General features: G+C 38.0%; 1 protein-coding gene across 3 annotated transcripts in view; it reads left to right on the top strand.

Moving 5' to 3' along the window:
- The window catches only part of LMBRD1 (LMBR1 domain containing 1), an 86,254-nt gene that overhangs the window by 49,267 nt on the left and 17,542 nt on the right, over positions 1 to 19,445 (top strand). For all 3 annotated transcript variants that reach the window (XM_075046426.1, XM_075046424.1, XM_075046425.1), the window contains exons 10-14: positions 8,213 to 8,277; positions 9,049 to 9,151; positions 10,322 to 10,426; positions 11,666 to 11,815; positions 18,688 to 18,763. In XM_075046426.1, coding sequence (XP_074902527.1) covers positions 8,213 to 8,277; positions 9,049 to 9,151; positions 10,322 to 10,426; positions 11,666 to 11,815; positions 18,688 to 18,763 — 499 coding nt within the window. The remainder of the gene's footprint in view (positions 1 to 8,212; positions 8,278 to 9,048; positions 9,152 to 10,321; positions 10,427 to 11,665; positions 11,816 to 18,687; positions 18,764 to 19,445) is intronic.

The raw sequence follows: 19,445 nt of genomic DNA, 5'->3' as shown, positions 1-19,445 counted from the left end.
TCTTGCCAAGTAATTACTTGGTCAGTAGTAAGCTAGCTGTATAGAACTTACATCTTGATACTTAACCAGTGCAAAGGAGACTATTACTGGGGCAAAGCTTTGATCTTGGTCTCTTTTTGATCTTAGGACTTTGATTTTAGAAGATAACTGGTTTTCAAATCCAGTGCTTTTATGGAACAGTATTGCTGTATAAAGTATTTTTTTGCCAACTAGGTGTAGGAAGAAATTTTAGTGTTACTTGAAACTGTAGGCTGCACTTTGAAAAGCTGAGGGGGGAAGCTATAAGCAATTTCCTCTAATGTCATTGCTACTGTTAATGCCGAGTACGAATGGAAATGGGCTAAAATTGCAGTTGAACAGAAGCTTTCGGTGTGAAATTCTTAGTGGAGTTATCTTTCTATGGTACTTTAGAAATCTAGACCTAGCCCTTTCATTGAAAGGACAAATATCCCTAACTGTTCACTTTAACAGTTTGGACTCTTCCTTTGATTCAAAATAGCTTGTGTAGTTTCTTTTAACTTTTCACATTAACCTTAAATTTGGGAAATGCGCTGGCCATATCTATTGTCTGTAGGGTTTTAACAGTTCATTGTCTTCTCATAGGGTAGTGTACAATTTCATTAGTTACTTACAGATTATCACTTATGGTCAGCATGGTATTCCAGTGTCTCTTTGTTCTTATGGTTTGAATGCTATTTATTTGCTCAGTAACTGACAGTCACTGTGAATTGTTGACTGAAGAATCAGACTAAAGGGGAGTTGCAGGTGGATAATTTTTCCTGACAGATTTTTCATTTGGAATAGGGTTGTACTATGAAGTGTGTTACAAAATTTGTTTACTTTGACTTTTCCTTGAACTGTCCTGTGAAAGTAATAATGTTCATCACTTAATAATATCTTAACTCTTGCAGGACTGTTTTACTGTTATTTTAATAACATTTGAATTGTCTTTGCATGTATATAACCTGTCAATCATTCAGTTAGTGGCTTTCATGAAGAGGAAGAAATCTTTTAATATTCACATATAATACTTCTGATCAATGTAGAAGTACAGCAGACAGCTTAGCTTTGCTTATTGCTTTACAATACTTCTATCTTTAGTGCAACTTATATATTATTGTTCAAGAATGGCCATTTCTCAGACTTTGAGAAATGCCATTTGTTGTGAGGTGAGTATTAGATATGGTGAATGCTATTTCTTCTTTGTGTTTGGGATGGTCAGGTTTATTGGAGTTGCAGACTCTTACTGGGATTGATACAACAGAATACGTGTTCAGGAATAGCACTTAGTCTTGGAGGTCTTTTACAGTGTCAACTTAGTGTCTACATTCAGACTTCCATAATAATATTGTCTTTGCATAATGTCCACCTATATTCTTGCTTTAATTTTTTTGTTATTGCTAAATATCTATTAGCATGTGATCTGTTGTTTTTCTCTGAAGAGTAAGCTTTCTTTGACATAGATTAAAGTAAATTTTGAGAACAACTATTTTACTCCAAGATGAAGCTATTAATTTTTCAATTTAGTCAAAAGCAAGACATGGAAGATCTCAAGGAAATGAGTAATGGTCAGCATGGATTGTCAAGTAATGTCACACTAGTCTAATTTCTTTCTACGAAATGTAACATTTCCTGTAGATAGAAAATCTACTGCTTCTCCTTCCTTTATTATGGTTTCCCACACTTTCATCTGATACTCTCAGCAGCAAGAGAAATGTGGTATGCTTTAGGGATAGGTATAAAAACTGTTAGGGGAAAAAAAAAAACCTCCAGAGCACATAATTATATATGCTCAATATATGAACAAGACTATAGGTTGTGAAACATGGAAGTCTATTCAGCAATGGTAAGGTGGGAGTATTCCACTGTTTTTTCATGGGGTACTTCAGTTGTTTACCAACTGAAGAGATGCCTAAGGTGAGTAGTGTAAGAAAATGAAGTGCTCTGTTTTGAACATTGAGATCTGTGTGGACAGAGCATGCTCATGTGGCTTAGCTTAAGTGGGAACTTAAAGGCATTGACATCAGTCCAAGTATATGGAGGCTACTACAAAGAGAACACTGTTCTCTTGATAAATAGAGAGTGGTATACTTGAACGCTAGCAAGAGGGAGATAAACTGTTCTCCTATCTAATCTTAAGGATAATGAGGACTTTGTATAGATGTGTCAGTCTCTCCACCTGCTGCTGAGGGCCTTCAGAGAAGCATAGGTACAGTTAATACTGTCTTGAGGGTGGAGGGCTAGGGTATTCCTTTTATTTTTTTAAATGTGCTTTTGATTCCCCCACCACTTCTTTGGAGAGAGCTGAAAGAGGGGAAACGGTAGGCAGTTGCTTGGATAACAGCCATGCTGGCAGAGTGTTAGTGTAGACTGTAGGTGCTGTCAGGAGTCAGTCTACTTGCCTCAAAGAAGTGGTGTGGCTAAACTGACAGGCTTTCTTCCTGCATTCACAGCTGCATCTTCTACATCAGGGAGGCTGGCTATGTGACAAGCAAGGTGTGTGAATATTTCATGTCCAAAGTTTACGTAGTGATAACTTAGTAGTAAGTGTTTTGCTTCATCTAAATAATTTTTAACCCATGTTTGCCAGGTTACCTAAAACTTCCTGGGAGGTAGATTGTGTCATGCAATAGTGCTGGTGAGTTGACTTTACTGGCTGCCAAATGCCCACCCAGCTGCTCTCTCCCTCCCCATCAACAGGATGGGGGAGGAAATAAGTTGGAAAAATGTGTGGGTCAAGATAGACAGGGTAAGCACTTACCAGTTACTGTCATGGGCAAAACAGAGTTGAGGAAAATTGCCAATTAAAATTGATTTGAATGGTGAAAAACAAAGACCATTTAAAACACCTTCCTGCCCCCCACTCACTCTTTCCCAGGTTCGACTTCACTCCTTCAGTCTTGACTCTGGAGCGGCCCAGTGGGGATGGGGAATAGAGAGTTGCCATCAGTCCGTAACATCTCTTCTCTGCTGTTGCTTTCTCCTCGCAATTTGTCGGTGTTCTAGCATGGGTTTCCTCCATGGGCTGTAGTTCCTGTCAGAAGAACCTGCTTCTGCATGTGAGATTTCTGTAGGCTGCAGCTTAAGAAAATATCTGCTTGTTCTGGTGTGGGAGCCTCCATGGGCTGAGTGTGGTTATCTGCTCCAGCATGGCTCTCTTAAAGGACTGGGGGGGAGATGTCTGCTCCTCTGCCTGGAGCAGCACCTCCTTCTCTGAGCTTGGTGTCTACAGGGCTATTTCTCATTCTTTCCTCTCACTCTTGTGTTTTCCCCTTTCTTAGATATGTTTTCCTAGAGGGGCCATAAGCTTTGCTGCCGGGTCAGCTTTGGCCAGCAGTGGGGCAGTTGGTGCCAACTGGAAACAGCGCTGTCTAGTGCAAAACAGCCTCTGGCCTCTCCTCAGAGAGGACACCCCTACAGCCCCCCGATACCAAAACCTTGCCATGTAAACCCAATACAAATAGTAAGTGTCCCCCATAAGGATTCTAGCTTTGATTCTCAGTCAGTGTACCTGTTCAGTAATATGCCACCAGTTTTCTTTACTCTGTTAATGAATACCATCCCTGAGAGGATGACTGCTGCTTTAAATTTTTGTGTTGCCTTGGTGTTGGTTCAAATTCATGGAATAGCTGTCCTAAGCAGATTCACAATTTCTTTTTCTGTTGGTACATGAGTACTGCTGTAGGAAACAATTGGACAGGTGAGTATATGAGGGATAGGAGGCAAAGAGCTCCGAATAACTCAAGGATGTTGCAGCAGTCAGGGGAATGTTTAAGACGTTGAAGGAAGGTACCATGGAAAATGGTGTAAGCAGAACATGAATAATGTCAGAAAAGACTTATTAGCTTGTGGCTTGATTATGTGCAGTAGCAGTGGAAAAATAGACTAACCAGTTGAATATTTCTAAATTATTTGGCCTGACTTACTAAACTGAAATGAAATTCAAGTTTTCACTGTGACCTAGAAATAGCATGCTTCCATTTTTACTATTGAGAAATGCCTGTGTTGACATTTTTGTCTTGGTTTTTGCTTACCCATGTCTTTTAATCCTGTATGTTCAAATGTAAAACAAAGCTTTAAGTCTACTAGTTCTTACTGTCTTCTGCTTTAGCTGCTTCCTTACTTACCTGTGCAGAGGCTTTCTGTTAAGATGCTGAAGGAACTCATTGCGAGCAGCGGTGTAAGATGTATTAGTAGGTATTATTTCAACTCATTGTTTTTGTAGTATCTGCAGTCTTGCATAAAAGCATGGTTCACTGTTTTTTTTTTTTGCAGTTACTTGTATGCATATTAGCTTGCACAACAGATTGTAGATTAGAACACCCAAGTAGATGTGTAGAGGTAATCAAAGTGATGTAAGTGCAAGGCAGCAGCTCTGAAACCTGTTCTGTAGCAAATGGTTGAGTACAGGTGGGTATGGGGTCTATGTTTTGTAGCTGAGGGATGTGAGGAAGTGGCCTGGCAATGGAGCAGTTCAACCTGGTTGTAGTGGAGGAGGTAATATAGCTTGAGGTACCATTGCTTTGAGGTCCTGCTTTCAAAAGGACTAGGGAGTAGGAAATAAGATTGTCTTGCATTGGAAGTTAGACTTCTCTTAATAAAGATCAAGGGCTGCTTTCTCTTTTCTTCTTATTTTTTGTAGTGACCTTACTAAATTTTTCTGTGTTGTTTGGCTGAAACCCAGGCTTTTTGGTTTTGCCTGTTCTAATAGTAAAAGCTTTTCAGCATCTGTTGATGAATAGTCCTGCTGTGAGAACAAGAGGTTTGATTAAGTGCTGTTCTTTGCTCTGAAGTTGAACATGTACTCATGTTCTCAGGGGCTTGGTTTCCTTCTTGTTTATGCTGTGACACAAAGCAAAACTATCTTGTAAATTTTCATGGCTAAATGTATTTAGAATATTTGAAGGTATTCTAGTTGGTTCAAAGCTAGTGAACAACAGTACAGTAGTGTCCCAGTAAGATTCTAGATGACAGATTTGTCCTTTGCTATAGGTGACAAGTAGAAGGCAACAGTGAGTATATAGCTCCTGCTGCAATGTTGGGGGTTTTTTTGGTTTTTTTTCCTAGCCTGTCTTAGGCTTTGGTGGGGTGTGGGGCAGGGGGAGTACTTACTCTTTCCCTTACCCAGACACCAAGTGATACCCAACTGGAGGCATGGTTTTAATTTAATTCAGCTTGATACCACTTGATAAGGCTCAGCTGGACTGTGTAAGTTGCAAGCTCAACTACTAGTCTGAGTGTTGGTATTCTCCTAATCGTTGGCCAACTGCTGGTTAATAGGCTAGAAATGAGGTGTCGATTGGTCTGTAATCAGTTGAGGTAGGAGGAAAATCTAGGTAAGAACATGAGGAGGATCCCTTCTGTGAAAGGCCTAAGTCAACCGATGCTCTGAAAATGTGTAAACGTAGGTTCATGTTAATTGCAAATCATTTGTGGTTCAGTAGTCTTAATAGCACTGTGGAAATACGGGAAGAACTAAGGTAGAATGAAGGTCTTTAATACAAGCCTTTTCAATCTTGTATTTAATGGGACTGGAGCTGAGGTTAACATGGCAAAAGGAGTGCTTTTTCAACCATTTATCTACTTGTAAGTGTTATGCATCACTTCAGAAGACAGACATATTCCAGAGGAAATACAAATACCTGTCTAGCAGCAATAGTTGGCAGAAGGTAATGAAGTAATGCAAGCTTCAGACTCTTGGTCTTAATTGTTTTTAAACATCTGTTTCCTGTATGGCTAATACCTAGTGGGAGTTTGCTGTGGAGAGGTAAAATCTTAATACACTTAAATATGTGGAAATATGTGAGTTAGTAGTTGGTATTAGTCTCTAAATCTATACCTAATAAGGCCTACATAATTTGAGCTGTTTTATAAGCGATGTTCTAATACTCTGAGTTTGCAGATGGAAGCTTGTCTTGAGAATTTAATGAACAATAATAGCATTGTAACTCTGAATATCTTTAATGAGCAGCTGTAATAAAGTTCTTAACCTTTTCAAGATGGCTGTGTGCCAAGTTTTAAGGTTAATAAAAAAATTAAACTATGAAACTTCCTCGTTCATATGGAAGACGATGCATTGCATTCCTGCATATAGAATTTGGAAATAAGTCTGTCTAGGTTGTCTCAAGCCTAGCAATTTGAAAACATTATTATTTTGGGAAGTTCAGCATGCTTACCCCAGCATATTCCATGACTTTGGTTTCTGGGAAAATACAGTGAACCTGTTGGAGCTGTAACTGAATGGGTTTGCTATCTGGGCTCACTTTTGTATGTCGTCTGCTAACCCCCCCCCCCTCCCCCCCCCCAAGAAAAGACTGTGAGAGAGAAAACCTGCCAAAGAAGTGGAGAATAACTTCCTGAACTAGCTTGTAGCCCAGGAAAAACAACAGGAGGTGTTCTTGTTGAGGACAGCTTGGAGAATTAAGTCCCTGGCTCAAGTGCTGTATTTGGTACACTTTCCTGTGTTTTAATTAAGATCTTAAGGAACAATCTTATTTCTCTGAATCTACTGGATTCAGACCACTCATGGAAGAACTGTAAGAAATGAAGCCATCTTTCAAAGAAGGTGGCTGCTTCCTCCAAAGATAAAAATGAGAAGGAAATAGGGAAAAGAGAATGTACAGGTATCAGAATATTACTTTCGGTTCTCTAAACTTGCTGTTAAGTTGCCTGAATTCCTCCAGTTTAAAATAAACTCAAACTTTTCATACTCTGACTATATTCAGGGACTAAATTGTCTAGCTCTTTAAGATGTTAGCTTATTTTAATCTAGTCCTTAAAACATGAAAAATCTGAATGCACAAAACCAGCTTAACTGCTGATATGGTTGGTCTACAAAATCTTTGCTTACTCCTGGTAAACTTAGTTTAGTGTTTCATATGCTGCCTTGGATTAGCCAAGAAATTCTGTTCTTATTTTGTATCTCAGGAATTCTGTATTAGTGTGCAAAAGCTTACAAAAAAGCCTGCTATTGCTGATTTTAAAAACAATAGCAGTATTTAATTTAATTATAGTGGTCCTTAAAAATTTTTACCTGTACTTACCTGTGCTTATGACTTGCTGGCTAAATAACCACAGCTGTTACACTTTTTCGGGGTTTCAAATTCTTGAATGCGCTCCCAAGGAAGACTGTGGGGCAAATGACTTGCCTAGTGCAGCTAAAGGGATATGGAAGGTCTTTTAGAATCTTTTCCAGAAGAGAGGCCTTTATCTGGTGGTAGTGATGTGGTCATAGTAATCTCATCTTACTTTAATCACTTGTGGATAGGTGGTGTTTTAGAATAATAGTATTTAAGTAGAACTTACTTGAGTTTCAAGAAAATCTAGGTATTTTTCCTACTACCTTAGTATTATTTATAAGCATCTTATATTTTTTCTAGTCCATTCTCAAGTCTTCACATCACTTCAGAGTTAATTTTCTAGGTGACTTAAACCTTTGTGTCAAAATACTTTGTGAAGTTGATGATTTCTATAACTTGAACCTTGAAAATTGCTTTGAAATACTCAATACAGATGAGTAACTGAGATGACTTGCAGGCAGAAGCAAGAAAAAGGTAGACCTGGTATTTGGGCTTGGTGACTTGAGTTTTAAATCGCTCCCTCCAAGTGATTTGCTCATTGAGTGTTTGAGTAGTGCTCCAGAAGGGAGTGCTCTCATTCAGGAAAGGCGAGATGTTTCATGTAAGTTGTTCACAGGTTGCCTCCTGTTGGAAGGTGAGCATGCAGGCATGGTGGCAAAGGGAAACAAACTCTAATTTCCCTTAATAAAACCCAGATGCATGTATACAGTTAAGGTTTTCCATATAATATAGCAAGTACAGGTTGTACTTTCTGCTACATGCTGTGTTCATTTGAGATAACATCTCATCTGTGTTCTTAATGACACTTTTGACTTACGGGTAGACTTCTGTATTGTACTGTAGCACGTGATGTACTTTTAATGCTTCATTCTGAGCTTAGTGTATTCAAAAGGCAGAGGTGGTTTTCGTCTTAGACAATCAACTTTTCAAACGGTTGACATAAACCCTGTTTGACAGAGTAAACTTTTTGTTGGCACTTCTCTATAGTATTTACCAAAAAGTTACTGTTTCAAGTGTGTTTGAGCTCTGAGGTGGTCCAAGATCATTAGTCCTTTATTGAAACTTTAGACAAGTCTTCATTTGTATCAACTGCTATCACTTTCAGTTAAATTGTAATATATCTTTACTTCTAGATTGTGTGGGGAGTATTCTTCATCATAGTGGCACTGCTCTTCACTGTCTCTCTGTTCTTGTCAAAGTAAGTACATTTCAGCATTTTCCTTAACAACTTAAACTACATAGTTTCTGCTCTTATGTCAAAATCAGGGGTGGTTTGCTTCAAGAGTCATCCCACTTTTCTATGCTATGTTTCTGTAATTAAGGCTGCATTTCTCATTATAATAGTATATATTGAAAGTAAGCAAAATGTGGTAAAACAGATTGAAAAAAGGACACAGTTCAGCTTGATTGGCTGTGTGCTGCTGAAAAGTTCTGATTCAGCAGAGAAATTAAGCGTATATGTTAAGGAAGTTTAATTCAGACTACAGAAGTATTCTGATTGCTTGAATGAATCTTAATGCATGTAGGTACTTCTTGGGCTAGGTACCAGGTGCTTAAACTCTTGCAGTAAATGGCTTGTATAATCCATTATGATGTGTATTACATTGTAATTGTTTCATGGTGTTGAAAGCAATATAGCCAGCTGCAAATCTGGTGGATTTCAGTGAAGATTGACACTAACCAGAGGTCTCAAATGTTGGCATTTTTAGTTTTTCAGACAGGGCAAATAAGCTCTATGACCTAACCTAGGGAAAAGCTAAAATGCCAAGGAGATGCAGAAATCAATATACCTTTTCACAGGACAAGTGCAATGAGTGTGGTAAAACAAAGCGTGTGTCTATATAGATATGAAAAAGCTGTTAGTCTCTGGGCTTAGTTCAGCTTTTTTTGAGCTGCTCTTTTAAATTAAACTGAAGACAAAGCTCTGGGAGAGCTGTAGTACTTACCCAGTTTTTCTTAATTACTGCAGTTTGGACAAAGCTCTGCATTCAGCTGGTTTCGACTCAGGATTTATAATTTTAGGAACTAATCTGACCAATCCATTGAATATGCTGTTACCTATTCTTCAAACAGTAAGTAAAAAAATTGGTGATCTACATATGTAAGGATGTTCCCCTCTGTTTTCTGGTGAGCTAGCAAAAGGCAAACTATGCTCCCCAAGTAATTCATTAAAACAAAACTGTCTAGATGTTTATTCTGTAAAAGCAAGGCAACTTCCTTGTTAACAATCTTTTAGTTATTAGATACTGATAGGAAAATCTTGGGTGGATGGAAGCCAGTTGTTGGAGGAGGGTGGTGCTTGAAACTAACTTTCACCTGGTGAGAATGTAGTGGCAATGAAGAATGACATCACTTGTAGTTATCATGGACTTTCTCCCATGCCCTAGCTACATTCTAGTTGTTTGTGTACTTGATAGTTTATGGCCTTTAAGTGAGATAAATGCACTTTTTCACTTTTTAATACATTTATTGCACCTTGAAAAATATACTATGCTCTGTGCAGTTACGTATGTTATAGTAAAGCATTAGTCTTTGAAACAGACCCTACATAAGAACAAACATCTGTTAACTTCAGTAGGGTTGGAAGGCAACAAGGCCACGTACAAATTTGGCAATCAGTCATAGGTAAGCTAAGAAAAAGAAAAGCCTTAATGTACGCTAGTGCTTTATTCTCCCCTAGTTGAGTTCTTTCCATATTCTTGGTGTAATGGGTTGGCACAATGCATTGCTTCCCCATGGTTTCTAAAACTATTGAACACCTAAGCTTGCAGTTTACTGAGAAAAGTAGTGTTCAGCAACAGTATTATCTCAAGCTGTTATTAATGCATATAAAACTTGATTTTTATATTTACAAATTTGTATGCAAATCAGAAATATTCACAAATAGAATGCCTATACAGTCCTAAAATGATTGTTACCACTGCAGACTTTCTTTTTAAGTGTACACTCAGAACAGAGTTAAGTACTTCCTGGCCTAAAACTGTATAACATTTCAAAATTAAGGCAAGTTTTAAATTAAGAAAAATGATCCATTGCTTTCCCAGAATTATTGTATAAGTTCTATTAGCAGGCCATATTAGCTGTATTTGGAGCCAGCTACGTAAAACTTTTAGAGGGAAGGACTCTTACTACCTCAGATGCTATAAGTAGAAACTACTTATTTAGATTTAAGTGGGGGAAGAGCTTGTTTTCTAGTTTGAACATTTTCTTTTTTTTAACTGCTTGTGTTTTTCTTGTTTTAGGTTTTTCCACTGGATTATATCCTTATTACAACTATTGTTATGTACTTTATCTTCACTTCAATGGCAGGGATTCGAAATATGGGTATATGGTTCTTCTGGATAAGGGTAAATATGAATTAAGAGTTTAGCTTATAATACTCAGATGTTTAACAAATGTGTGACAATGAATATATTTAATAAATAGCTATTATTTATGTACTGCTTCATAAGTACTGGATGTTGCAAACAGCATTGTATGTCTAATGAGCGTTAGAAGCCTATTGTACAATTCTCACTGCTTTTGAAAGGCGTTCTGGTTTTGCTAAGTTATCAGACAAAAACTGATGTTTTAGTTTAAGCAATACGGTCAGCTGACTCAAGTGTTTAATCAGTGGCACTTTGGCTTCTGACTTTTCTAAGTTAAAGCCATATAATTCTGATATACTGGAGGTATTAATGAATTTTATGGTCAAAATCTGAAATGTGCATGCAGTCAGTAGTGCTTGACTTGCTTTTTAGGTGGTAAGCAAGTTTATGTAGCTTGGTAAGAGATAGAACAGTACAGTGATGATATGGTATATGTAAATATGATGCAAATTAATATATTACCATATTTGAAAAAGCAGCTTTGTATCCTACAGTATGTCATTTGTGCCTGTGATGCGTGGTTAAGTATTTCCCTGCTTCTGTGCCTACTTTCCCTTTAATACTGTTACCTTTTCATGTGGTGTCACCCCAAAATTGTGCATGGTGACCCTGAGTTGTGAGATTGGCTGTTGGTTTTGGTCTTCCATCTTTTACTCTTCAGCTGCCAGCTTCTTTACCCTAATATGGTACTCAGGTTGAGCCTTTGGGAATTACAGAATGGAGTGGTGTCTACAGGGTAACAACAAGGGATTATATAGTTCCCTGCAGTGTAAAGTGGAAAAGATGTGACCATATGGTGTCCAAATTTTCTCAGAGCCTGGGAATACTCTCTCGTAACTTCCTCTGTGATAGATGACACCGCACCTTGACTGAAGGGCATAAAACTTGTTGAAAAAACAAGGCACAGCTTGTTATCAGTGATAAGCAACACCATTTAAATCATGCTACTAACTGCATGCTTATAAATGTTCTGGGTTATTAATACAAACAACAATTAATTTGGTTAAATAGCTGTGCTTTGAACTTCAGGTAAATACACCTGAAAACCTGCTTTGGCTCATTGGAATTAAGTTGCTAGAGGATAATTTTAGCAGTCTCCTATTTCTGTCAGTAGAATTAAAACTGTTACTTGAAATAAAGAGGATTTTAAATGTCTTCGGGGGAAAAAAAAAAAGAGTTTTTCATTATGTTAATACTTGTACGTTTTCTGTTTTTTAGCTTTATAAAATCAGGAGAGGAAAAACTCGACCTCAAGCACTCTTGTTTCTCTGTATGATACTCCTGTTGATAGTTCTTCATACAAGTTATATGATCTACAGTCTTGCCCCTCAGTATGTAATGTATGGAAGCCAAAAATACCTGGTACAGGTGAGATGTAATACTTGGCAAAAAAAAAAAAAAATCTTACTTTCTGTATCAAAAGTGTACTGTTTACAGCAACTTTTAAAGCCAGGCCCATTCTTGATTTTGAAGACTCTTTGTAGCCAGGTTTTTTAACTACTAGTAGGTCTCTTGATAATACACAAGCCAGAAACTGGTTGTACTATATATAAAAAATTAATTCCTAGATAATCTTCAGACAGTGTAAAACTTTGAGTATTGCTTTACTACTTTTGATAAAACAGCTGCTAGCTTCCAGTAGATTTTGTACTGGCACTCTTAGGTTGCTGAGTGACTGCAGCGAGGATTAGTTTCAGTGTGTAAGGCTGTCTGTAGACTGAAAGCAATGTGGTTGTTCTGCAGTTGATAGTTTTTATGTGCATATTTGTGGGAAATGACAAAGATAACTTGGTACAGTAGAGGATAATAATCAGAATGAAGCGGAGTATGTGCTGATTGATCACATTTCAGACACTTTGGACTGTCCAACTTCATGAGACTCATTGCAGTTCTTGTTCTATAAAATCTTCTCCAGAATTAAGTAGTTAACATTAGTCTCTGCTTTTGTTATTGCATTTTTGTGTACTTCAGTGTTTTGGGTTTTTTTGAAGTCTTTCATCTTCTGTACCTGAAGGCTTTAGTTCTTGTATTTCATCTTAGTTTGAGTGGAGCCCTGAATATTTATGGGGAAGTTCAAAGGTACACATAATAAGCATTTGGAGAGGTTTTATGGACAGCTATTTACCAAGATCTGGTACCCTACAGACAAAACAATTGAGCCAGAGTGGTTGGGAGAAGGGATGTAAATGAGACTGAAGTAACTGGGTGCTGCTTTGAGCATTTGGAATACTTCTGTTTTCCAGAAAGCTGTGCTTCTTGGAGGAAAACACACTGCTTTAAAAAAACCAATCACTCACCAAGCTTCTTCAGCCAAAAATATTTAGTAAAATGTGTAACTTATCACTATCAATTCTTTCAGTTTAAACAGAGTAGACATAGAATATTTCGAACAAAAGAATTACAAGGAGAAATTGAAGTTTGAAATAGCATAAACATGCTAGAGAAGAAGAACCTGATCAACTTAAATGTGCTGGGTAGATGTGGTAGAATTGTCACTGCAGGAAGTGGAGGATTCAATAAATGCTACTTTTCTGCTGTCCTTATATCTAAATTGTGTCTGGTAATGGGAGGCTGATCATCCTGATATCAATCCAAGCACAGTAATAGAATCACTATAGATGACTTGAATATTTGGTGTTTAGAAAGCTTAATGCATTTGTATTAGATTTTATGCTAGGTATAACTAATAAAAAATAAACATGCTTAGGCATCTGTAAATTGGCTCACATTGTCAGAATTAGGGTAATAGCAGCAAGAAACTAAGCTGAAAATCAGTATAGGCAAGGGGTTTGCTTCTGTGGTGTGTTTCATAGAACTCCTGGCATGATTATTTTGTATGTAGCCCAGAACACCTTATAGCTGTATGTGACTTAGTTATGAGCTCAAGTCCCTGCAAAAGGCAATTTGTTGGTTGGTTGTTTTGTTGTTTTTTTATATTGTAGATTGATTGTATGTCTCTAATTACAGTGTAGAACCATTGTGGGTGGAAGGGTGGGAAGGACAATTTCATTAAGGATCCTACCAAGCTAGTCTTTAAGCCTTTCAGTGACCTGAAAAAGAGTCCTTCATGATAAAGCTTGCAGATAACATGGAAGATTGAAGAGAAAAGCAAATAATAAAGACTGTAGCTAGCAGTTTGTTTTGCTTTATGGATAAAATGTGTGTATATTGAGGGGGGCAGAAAGATTGGGGCTTAAACACTTGCATGTTAGCTGGTACAGCTAACAAATAGTATCTGAACATAGATAAATAGTTTATAATGAAAAGGGTCAAGAGAATGGAGCACAGCAGAAGGGTAGCTCTTATGTCATTCAAACAGCTATTGAAATACAATCCTGGTCAGCACTGCAAGAAGGGTTAGCTGGAATGGTTGAGTAGAGCTACAACTTTTCATTTTAAGGAATAAAAAACCATTATGGTTAAGATGGACATCCTGGGTCTTTAGCTTTTTAAGTCCCATTTTAGAGAGCTGTGTTTAAAGTGCATAAAGTAACCTGGGTAGAGACTTTTTATTGTTAAGATAACATGAAGCATAAAGAGTGTGTGGGTAAAATACATCTGGATGTTTCTGGCATACCAAGTAAATACATTCCGAGAGATTCTTTGAGAGGATGTTGTCTGAAAACCTTGTATCAGACACATTTTCTGTGTCTGACTAGCCTGATAACTGGATGTTAAACTTTCGTGTTTTGAAATGAGGAGAGATGACTGGGAATGAAGAGGAGCAACAGATTTTTCTGTGGATGTTGGCAATGAAGAGGTTTTTAAGAGTTATGAATTGGTTGTTATGGAGCTGAGGAGTAGCCAGGAACATACGCAGGAACTGGGCAACTGAAATACATTTTGGGCATATGGCAAGCTTCCTGATGATGGAAGCTGTATGCACCAGTTTGCTTGGACAGTCTACATTGTCATTGTTCACACACACCACAGTCAATTTCATCATTTAAAGTAACACCACTGGTAACACTGCATAGAACCAAGCAATAAATAAGCAATATTCCAAGTCAGCTTAGTGGTGGATGAGTAGGCTGATAAGCATGTATGTCAGAATCTGGTGGCTCATGAAGACAGTGTGTAAAAGGAGCACTTCCCCCTTTTCTTTGCTCTACAGTAATTCCTGATCTAGTAACGTGTCAAACTGATTTGTAACCCAACTCTGTAGTGATGCATTAGACAGGTTAGAATCGTGTTTGAATCTTGAACTGTTTCCTTTGGAGACTGTTACTCTTGATGAGACCTTTTAACTTTGAAGTGCTGTCGACTTTTCCTGATAATTGAATATGTGTAGAAAAACAGAGCTCTTGTGAGTCTATTAATGTTAGCTAGAGCTGGGCTACTTGCTTTAACTCTTTGACCAATGGAGTGTTCAAAGCATGTGTCCTCAATTAATCAAAAGTGTCTTCAGCTGTGATGTCTGTAGGAGACTTTTGAAAGTTTCTTTTGGATACTGTGCCCTTACCAACTGAGGCTTTAGTCAACTTGCATAGCTCTTCAAACACTGAGGAATGCTTAGTTTCATCTCTTAAGACAACCTTTGTAACATCTGCTAAACAGCCGTGAGTCTCTTTATAGCTTTTCACAAAGGTGAAGAGTTCTGTCCACATCCAGGCTGCCTTCTCGGCTTTGTAGCAAAAATGTAACTTTGCCCATACTTGAAGTGTAATTGCTATTTCTGTTCAATCAGGCCAGGTCTTTTTCCATTTGTCTGAAAGACAGACCAGTGCTTGCTGATGTTTCTACCCAGTGGACCTGTAAGACTTGACTGGCCCAGACAGAAACTAGAAGGCCAGCATTTGCTTGCTATAAGTGACACTGATACTTTTCCCTGGTTGAGGGCCAGAGCAGCAGCAGTCACTTTCCTTCCTTAGCCTTCACATAGACAATTTGGAGGAGTGGAGCTAAGCTGCAGGACGCTCTCCATTGTCATCAGCAGGAATTCAGAAGTATCCCTTAAATGGCCAGGAAGTATCCCTTAGATGGCCAAGTGTGCAAACAGATCTTTTTACGTTCTTGATTCTGAACATAAGCAGGAACAAATTATGTAAGTAATAGGCTGTAACCTAACCCTTTATATGATAGCTTGCTATTTTAAGTGTCCAAAACGTGTCAGCTCCTTGAAGCACAGACACTCAGTTACTGTACTTGGGTTTGTCTCTTGCTTGTCCTTGAGGCATCCTGCTTTCAGCTCTGGACTGGATGTGATAACTGGAACACTAGAGTTTCACTCTGACAACACTCATACTAAAAATGTCTGAGACTTGAGTGCTCTACTGCATAATGCCAAGTAAATTATTTTGAGGAGTTGTTCTGTAGACACATCTCTGCTGTCACTTATGCATCTTTTCCATGTCCAGTCATTTTCTGTGCCCTGCAGGGCAAAAGGGGCTCTACTTCAAGTGTATATATGCTAATACAGAAGTGCTGAGATGACAGCATTAAGGGCAAAGCTCTCCTACATTTTCTGGGAAATCAGTGCAACTTGGGTGCCTCTGAAGTGCCTGCATACAAATGCATGCAGCAGGGGAAACAAAGGAGGAGTTAGAAGTTTGCATGCAGTTGCAGGTTTCCACTCTCACTGGGATCAGAGACATGGTGAAATAGCTCACACGGCTGGGGTGCTACCATGGCTAGGTGCGGGCTCTAAGATTGACAGGCTGGCGTGGCCCATAGGGAGAGTTGACCTTTATGTGAGAGAGCAGAGGAATGCCTGGAGTTTTGCCTTGGCATGAGCGAGCCAGCTAAGTGCTTCTGGGTTAGGGTTAGAGGGCAGATTAGCATGGGTGATACGCTCTGCTTCAGGCTGCCTGATCAGGAAGATGATCCCTGAAAATACCTCTAAGTAGCTTCATGTTCACAGCCCCTGGTCCTCATAGGAGGCTTGAGCCACCCAGGTATGTGCTGGAAGAGCAACACAGTTGAGCCCAAGCAATCTAGGAGGCTTCTGGAGTATACTGGTAACAACTTCCTGACACAGGCAGTTGAGGAGCTGAAATAGGGAGATGCTGTCTTGGACCTGGTGCTGAAAACAAGGAAGAAGTGATCAAGGGCAGTCTTGGCTACAGTGAGTATGAGATGGTAGAAATTCAGAATCCTAAGAGGAGAGAACAGGGCAAATAGTAGGATCACAACCCTGGACTCAGGGGAGCAGATTTTGGCCTGTTCAGGGACTACTTGGAAGAGATGTAGAAACCAATTCTGTGCTGGCAAAGGTGTGATTTTTTTTTTTCTCTTTAATTTCTTTCACTAGATGAAGTGATACTGAACTCTTGCTGAGTCTTGCCATAAATATTGTTAGGTTTTAGTTAACCCTTTAATATAAGTAATAACTTCCAACTTGCTACTTTTCTGTCTGAGTTAGCTTTGTGCCAGACTAGCTTTAATACTTGTGTAGTTTGTTTTGTGTAGTACTACTTATATATGAAAGAATCTTAAATTTGAATGTTAGAAATTCTAGCTACATAAAAATGAAAATGGTGTTCAGCTGATGGAGTTAATGAGATTACTGTTCCTCTTAGCATGGCAAATGTGGTTCTTAATTTTTATTAGGAAGGGTTAATACTATGAAATGCTTTACATCTCTCTTTTGGAATACTTTTTTTTCATATCTGTTTTGTGAAAAGGTAGAAAACTTTCAGTGGACCTTTACAAAGTTTTGCCTTGTGTAGGAGAAAAGGGATTGCTAGCAAAGAAGAGGCTGATCTTATGACTTCAGGGTACACCCCAGTGTCTTGAGCTTGTGGAAAGCATTTGGAGTTGAATCTGGATATGTCAGAAGCCTTGAATTACAGGAGTGTCTATGGAGTAGAAGTATGATATCAAACCTGGGAAAAAGCATAGATGTTATCAAAGGAAACCTGCAAGTCTAGCTATTGTGTGTTGTATTTTAAATTCCTACTGTTTAAAAATTAAAATGAACAAAGATAAGGAAGACAAAATTTTGAAATGGCAAGATTGAGATTGTTCTGTGCTTTTTGTATGCCCTTCTATAATCGTACAATATATAATGCTGTTTTTTTGAAAGAAGCACTTTCTATGAGTAGTGTAAGCTGTAACGGTGACAGCCAGTTGGAATACCTCCTGGAGGTGGACTACTGCTACATGTACAGTGAATAATTGAAATTTCATGTCTTCTGTTCTTATCCTGTTGTTTCTATCTACACATTGTCCTCTTACCTCTGGTTCCACTTCAGTTCCTAATTCTTGTGCCTACTCGTACTCCTTTCGCATCTGTTTCTTCTAAGGCAGTAATGGTCTCCATGCTTCTATGTGTTTTGTATGAGCAGCTAACTTAATTTCATACCAACTGCTGCTTTTTAGGATAGGCACTTGGTTGTTTCTCCTGAATGTTCAGAGTGAAAGCTGAAGTTACTTAATATTGTTAAACTTTCTCAATTAAGTTGTCAGAGAAACATTTAGTCTTATATGCCAGCTTCTACTGATTTCTGGTAGATTTTAAGGGACATGGTTTCTTCAACCTGAAGGAGAAAAGGTGTTGGCCCTTACTGATTTTTTTTCAGAGGGCTTCCTGTTTAGGAAATCATGAGGGTGAAAGTAAGTACGGTAGATATTGAGACCCTTTGAAGTGAATTAGTGTATGAAGAAATCAATGTAGTACAAAGGACTTGCATTAGACTCTGCTAAAATTATTCACTGATTATTCAAAAGTAAGTATGGTACATAAAGAATTCATGTAGTCTCTGAAAGGGTCAGTTTACCAAATATTTGAGAAATTTAAACAGAAATATTTGGGTTTTCAATAGTTCACTTCAGCATAATTTGTCTTCCTCTGCTCTGGCTTTCTAAGTATATCAGATACTATCATCTAGCTTTTAGACCAGAAGTAAACTGTATTAGGTATCGTTATGCAAGCCTAATACTTCTGTGGTGTCTTCATCACCAAAGTTGAATTCCCAATTAATTTTATGCACAATTAAAAGGTTTAATTTCAGAGATGAAGTTTTTATTTTTCATGAGTCTTCGAAAAGAGCACAAGCTATTAATTTTTCCTAAATGAAAGCTTATTTAGAAATGTTCACCTTGTACCACTTACAGCCTACTCTGCCTATAGTGTTCAAAACCAATCTTAATCCTTTTGAATATTGTAAGAGGTTTGTCAAAGCCTTTTTTAAAAAAATTAATAATTTATTGAGAGATGTGTTTGTTTCAGGGGCTATTATTGTATATGAAAGAATATTGCTGGTAGACTAGTGTACTGATTTTCTGTATTTATAATGCAGAGTAATAAAACAACTGATGGCCAGCCAAGGAATGTGACATTTGTATCTAAAGAATGTGATGCAGATGCACCTGAAGGTAAGAAGTTCCTTTCTTATATTACCTATATGATATGTGCATGCTCAGCTGTAATAAGCAGCTCAATCTCTTCATGGCTTTGATTTGCTTTAGTCTAATACAAAGCTTTGATGCATAGGTATGTCCAGAAAACAGCTTGCTTAAAGCTTATTTAATTCATATGAAGAAATAGCTATTTTTAGTAGAAACCATGTGTAACAATGTATTCTATTGACTTTAAACATCTCCCATTTGCTTTAAGGTGTTTCTAGAAGACCTTAAAAATAAACCCTAGCTGGTGAATAGTTGTCACTTCAGTGCATATGTTTATCATCCAAACATGCAGAGAAGTATTCTATTAAATTTCACAGTGTACTCAGGAAACCTAAGTTCTGAACTTCTTAGTGCAACTTTACAGAGAAGAGAATTCTGCAGTTTTAGTAAGGTGTAAATATGGGCTGTTCCATGAACAATACCAGTGGAAATAGACGTCCCAGGCTATTTTCCTGTAATCCTGTTACTCTTAATTTATCATTTCCTAAAACATCCAGTATGACTCTCGCTCATCTGTGTTATTAACTATCCCTTTTTGATTAGTTACTTGGGCAGGAGATGTATTATGGATATTCTGGAGCTGTGAGTAGTGATTAGCAAGAAGATGGATAATTGTGGAGCTTTCCTTGACTTTCCGTCTATGTAGGCC

Source organism: Buteo buteo, chromosome 15 (assembly GCF_964188355.1).
Source record: "Buteo buteo chromosome 15, bButBut1.hap1.1, whole genome shotgun sequence".
In the NCBI taxonomy this organism is placed as follows: Eukaryota; Metazoa; Chordata; class Aves; order Accipitriformes; family Accipitridae; genus Buteo; species Buteo buteo.
This window is presented reverse-complemented; position numbering and strand designations above follow the sequence as displayed.